At 38.6% G+C, this 6,064-nt stretch overlaps 1 protein-coding gene across 1 annotated transcript; it reads left to right on the top strand.

Annotated features, from left to right (window-relative positions):
- Positions 1 to 386: 386 nt before the first annotated feature.
- Positions 387 to 1,553, top strand: LOC110443120 (neuronal acetylcholine receptor subunit beta-2-like). Its single transcript, XM_021487121.1, has one exon. It carries the CDS (start codon positions 387 to 389, stop codon positions 1,551 to 1,553), a length of 1,167 nt encoding a protein of 388 aa, XP_021342796.1.
- The last annotated feature ends 4,511 nt before the right edge of the window (positions 1,554 to 6,064 follow it).

Below are 6,064 nucleotides of genomic sequence, written 5' to 3'. Positions count from 1 at the left end.
AGTCGTTTCGCCAGGAAGAGATTAAAAGCAAACGCATTGTGTAGCAAATAACTGCTTAATTCTGACAAGCTTACATGACACTACTCACCGTTATTACGAAGAAAACCATTTGGAATCGGCATTTAAATCTTGTCTCCTCAGAAGGTTAACGTTTCGGCAGAACAATGCCCATCCGAGCTAACAAATCTGCACTGTTTTATACATTACTAACATGTTTGATATGCAACGTACTTGGAAGTTTGACGCCACATGCAGTAAAATTAGCAGATTTGTTTAAAAATTACTCATCGGTTTTCAAGCCAAGAAAGGATTTATCAGAAAGTGTGTTAGTGAATACTACATTTCATTTGAATATTATCAGTGAAATCAACGAAAGGCTCCAGACCATGCGCTTTATAGCCTGGTTAGATATAAGCTGGGTAGATGAGTTCCTTATATTAAGTGATGACGTGGAAAGTTTGTTGATTCTTAAAGAAGATATCTGGTATCCGGACATAAGTGTTTATGATGCAGTTGACGATCCCCAGACAATCAGTGATGGCAAACATGTCATTCTGTTCCAAAACGGTCATGTGTCGTGGTACCAGGGCGGTGAGTACATAATCAGATGCGTGATCGATATCCGCCGGTACCCCTTTGATGCCCAAACGTGCAATTTACGTGTGGGCGCGTGGCACACTACGGCATGGACTCAACGGCTGATAGACTCGGGGAAGGGATTAGATATATCAGGCTATACAGAGAATGGGGAGTGGGAAATCACCAACACAATGGTGGAATCAAACAACAGTCCTGGTTTTAATACTTCCTGGATACGGTATCACATTTATCTTAAACGGCGCCCTCTACATCCGGTTCTGAATACGCTTATTCCCATTGTTATGCTCTCCTTCCTAAACACACTAGTGTTCCTACTTCCAGCTAATTCAGGTGAAAAGATGACACTGTGCATTTCTGTTCTCTTGGCCTTTACAGTGTTTCTTACCGTGTTCAATGATACAATGCCGAAAATGTCGACCACCATCTCCTATCTGTCGATCTACCTTGTCGTCCAGTTAGGGATGAGTGTAGTTGGAATAGTAATGTCTATATGCATTTGGAGAACGAAAGACAGAGAAAATTATTCAACCTTTGATTTTCTTGAACACACCGCACACAGGAAAGACCAGGAAGGAATAACTGGGACAATGAATGCAAACAGTGAATCTGTCAAAGGTCATCGGCTATCGTTTCGTCTACCTAAAAACATGGATGGCATCGAAAGCATTCCAAAATGTGAATGTCCCGAGATGGACGGCTTTCGGGGAGACGAAACAGACTACCACATGTCATACAGTAACTATAGCAATGAGTTTGCAAGGCAAATGTCCTCAAAAAACATACGTTGTAGAAGGGAGGTGTTTTCGTCATCAAAGAGGTATTCAATTGGCGAAAAACAGAAAGATGAAAAAAGACGCCAGAACATAGAACAATTGGATCTGATTCTGTTCAAGATAACGTTTGCCTTGGTATTGGGATCTACAATAATTCTACTTATTACATTGTTAGTGTGAATCTTTTATTTGTTATTCAATGTTTTTAGGGAGGCATGGTTGTCTTGTGGTAGGATGCCGGGCTCGTGACCGAAGGGTTACGGGTTCGAGTCACGTCACGGCACGATACTGTGTTGTATCTTTTAGCAATATATTTTACTCCACTTATTCTCGTCTATGTGGTTGGGCAGAATAGTAGAATACTAGCTTTGAGCGCCGAAATGACAGCATCGGCTGTATATAAAACTAAAAAGCTTTTAATGAGAAATGTTTTAAGATATTTTGTCAATAACAGTTCACCTGATGGATGTATTAGCTCGTATGATGATTTTTCTTTGTATCTTTTATTTATTGTTTTTTCATTAAGACATTGTACATTTATGGCAGATTGAATTACTCTGTCAATATAATATATATATGATCATTGTATATCAATATTCTGTTAAATAAAGAGTCTGTGTAATGTGATAGCGTGAGATTCCTTAATGTTTGTGATTGGTTTGGTTTAGTATTGTTTAATGTCAAATCAACAGCTATTGTCATTTAAGCACGGAAAATGTTTGTGAACATATTTATGTATTGATTTTGATTGGACAAGCCTAACATGGAAATGTTTGCTTTTTACCTCACTCTCACTTCTATTCACTTCCACACCTGGCGATCTGAGGTGTAATTCTGCAGTGCCTTTGGCTGCATTTGTTAATGTCTTACTGCTAATAATGGACCATAATACTGTAAGAAGTGTTTCTAGGTTGTATTTCGTCATTCATGTGTTTCGAAGAATAAAATGCCTGCGTACCTCCATTTTATCAATCTTACTCGTTAAAGGATTTCAAATAGGCTACTATTAAGTTTAAGAATTGTTTTAGTTGGGTTTGACCAAAAAATAAACATATAATTTAACTAAGATATTACTTATGATTTTATTACGTGTATTATACCAATAGGTGTCAGTTTTCTTCTTTTCCAATTAATCAAAATAGAGTTGAGCTTAACTAGATTTTTGTCAAAATTTACCCGAGTATTCGATGCAAGTCCAAATGAAATTTTATTCAAAGAAGCATGAACAACATTCCTCTCCCCCAAAAAGGATACATATTTCTGGTAAAGGAAACCTATCTATAAAATTGGTATTTTGTTTATATTCATTTCAGTCTAAATATTCTATAAACAGTGTTTAAGTCTTTTATAATTCCTTAATCGACACCCCCCCATGTCATCTAGTTTGAGGTCAACTATCACCAGCGTACTGTGCAACTATAATTTGGTAATCATCAGCATCTATACATTTAATTAACACAAATAATACATATGGTGCTATTGGGTCACCTTGGCGACAACCTCTATTAATATCAAAGAATGATGAAAGATTCTCTTGATTTATAGCCGGGATAGTATAATTATGCAGACGATCAACTCAATTTCCTGTATTTGAAAGAAAACTTTAAGCACCTTATCCATTAATTTCCATAAGACAGAATCAAACACTTTTTTCGACATCCAATAAAAGCAGCACCTTAGGTACATTATTTTCTTCTCAATATTTCATTGTATCATAAATGAGTCTAGTATTGTTCTCCTTTGCGACCAACATGCAAAACCTTTTTAAACAGGAATAAGGTGGTCAAACCTATTGAAGATGCAAAGGCAAGATCCAAAACACACTTACGTTTTTGTACAGTTGTATAGATGCTGTTTCCCGAGTGTCTTTGTAGCGGCTCATCTAGCAATCATTTTGCCTTTTTGCTAGAATCAATGAACCGCCCCGATTGAATCCTTGGCGATTATTATCATGGTTTCCGACTCCGCATTGCTTTTCCTGATGAAAAAAGTTTGTGTAACTCTGAGTGAGATATGAGTCTCGGCCTCATTTGGGGGATTTTGTTTTGTTTTGTTTTATTTTGTCTAACGTCCTATTAACAGCTTAGGTAATTTAAGGACGTGCCTCCGTGAATGTTGTGGATGCGTGCATGTGTGTATGTGTGCATGCGTGCTGGAGACGGTATGTTGATCTGGATGATTGGAAAATAGAAATATGGAAACATGCAAAGTTATGCCATATCATAGGCCACATACACGCATGTATGCTTACACAACACACATGGAGGCACGTCCTTAAATTACCTTAGCTGTTAAGGACGTTCTACAAAATAAAACAAGACGCCCAAAGGCCTTAGCGGTCACCTGAGTTATATTATAGGTACTTGTAGCTTTATTTTATTGTTTAGATGTGATGTGGAAATCAGCATGTAAACTAAGTGAAATACAATACTTGTCATGTCATCAAACGAAAATATTGGTAAATGTTCCCTTTGGGGCTCCCAGGGGATGGGGCAGGAATCCCAATTTTATGCTGAAAATGGATAAAATATACCCAAAAGTGTTATTTGCCTATATAAACTATAGTAAACTTTACCCCCTCCCCAAGGGAGAACGGATAGCTCGGGGGTCCTGATTTACGATTTAAATAAAGACCCTGATGATTTTCTTTCCATGCAGAGAAAATGACTGTAGTACCTCGAGTCTGGAGGAGATTGTTTTTGAAATATTGGTTAATTTTCCCTTTGGGGCCCCGCCCTGGCCCCAAGGGTTGGGGTAGGAATTTCAATTTTGCAATTTGAAACCATCTTCCTCCAAGGATAATTTTCACCAAGTAAAAATAATTTCCTACAGAAAGTTGTTATTTCCCTATATAAACTATAGTACACTTTACCCCCTCCCCAAGGGAGAACGAATAGCTGGGGTTCCTGAAGTTTACAATTAAAGTAAAGCCCCTGATGATGTTTCTTTCCATGCAGAGAAATGACTGGAGTACCTCTGAGTCTGGAGAAGAACATTTTTGAAATATTGGTTGATTTTCCCTTTGGGGCCCCATCCTGGCCCCAGGGGTTGGGGTAGCGATTTCCAATTTTTACAATTTTTTAGCCTCATCTACCAAGCATGATTCTGACAAAGTTTGAAAAAAATCCATCCACTGGTTCTTGAGAAGTTCAAAATGTAAAAAGTTTACACGCGACGGACGGAAAGTGATTAGAATAGGTCACTTGAGCAAAGCTAATTAACTCATTGGAACGTCTTTGTTAGGTCGGTATGCTGCATATCTCTTTCCATTTCTCCAATATCAAACAACGTTTGGTTTGTTTAAGTATTGTTTAACTTCCTGTCAACAGCTATGGTCATTTAAGTACGGCCTCCCGGGACTGTATGCAAGATGCATGCGTGTAGTGTATGTGTGTATATTTTGGGAGGCTGCGATATGGTCGTGTTTGTCTCCTTGTGATAGCGTGGAACTCAGCCGACTTTATAGGGCTAACTTACTGACACATACTGCCGAAGACACCCAGCAGGACGCCCTGTGCATTTCCAGGTATAGTTACCCTACCTGTACCTGTCCAGTATGTTTACAATATGCATTCATGCATGAATGACCATAGCTCATGCTGCAAGCTCTGACACAAAAAAGGCGAACTACTATTAACAAGTATTCTTTGGGTATTGATTCACCGGCCCCCCAAACTTTAACCTTCAAATTTTGGCCAAGATAGTTAAGTCCAAAATAAAAAAAAAGAATAATTTATTCACTTTCACTAAACAACATTAATGCTAGACACCTAACGAACCTCTGTCCATAAAATCAGCATCCTATCAATATTATAGAGTGAGCGGTGAGCCGTTACACAACTTTAACCCAAATTTTAAGCTTCAGATTTTGGCTAGGATAGTTAAGTCCAAAACATGTAAAAAAAAAAATAAAAAAAATAAAAAATTATCCACTTTCATTAAATAACATTTATGCTAGACCCCTAAAGAACCTCTATGCTAAGAATCAGCATCCTAACATAATTATTAAGCGTATGGTAAGCCATTACAAAACTTTAACCCTTCACTTTAACCTGAAGATTTTGGCCAGGAAAGTCCAAAATATGTCAAAAATCCCCCCCCCAAAAATAACATTATTTTCCATTTTCAATCCACAGCATTAATGCTAGACCCCTAAAGAACATCTATTTGTTTGTTTGTTTGATTTTGCTTAACGTCCTATTAACAGCTAAGGTCATTTAAGGACGGCCTCCCCTGTGTGCAAGATGCATGCGTGTAGTGTATGTGTGTGTATTTTGGGAGGCTGCGATATGTTCGTGTTTGTCTTCTTGTAATAGCGCGGAACTGATGCCGACTTTATAGTGCTACCTCACTGAAACATACTGCCGAAGACACCCAGCAGGACGCCCCACCCGGTCACATTATACTGACAACGGGCGAACCAGTCGTCCCACTCCTAATTTGCTGAGCGTTAAGCAGGAGTAGAAACTACCATTTTTAAAGACTTTGGTATGTCTCGGCCAGGGGACAGAACCCAAAGCCTTCCTCACAGGGGCGAACGCTCAACAAATGGCCAAAAGTGAGGCATTGTCAAGGGAGACATTAGGAAAAAGAAAGTTATTTAGAAAGGAGAGAAGAGATAAGGTCCCAAATTTAGTCGCCTCTTACGATCATGCAATTGGGGGCAGCAGGTACAATTCTTACGCCCTACC

Source organism: Mizuhopecten yessoensis, unplaced genomic scaffold, assembly GCF_002113885.1.
Source record: "Mizuhopecten yessoensis strain PY_sf001 unplaced genomic scaffold, ASM211388v2 scaffold716327, whole genome shotgun sequence".
NCBI lineage: Eukaryota > Metazoa > Mollusca > Bivalvia > Pectinida > Pectinidae > Mizuhopecten > Mizuhopecten yessoensis.
Note: the sequence above shows the minus strand (reverse complement) of the source record. Positions and strands in the feature narration are given on the sequence as shown.

Bases quoted from the DNA above. Each gene is read 5' to 3' on its own strand.
- LOC110443120 (XM_021487121.1), top strand. From the start codon at position 387: ATGCGCTTTATAGCCTGGTTAGATATAAGCTGGGTAGATGAGTTCCTT.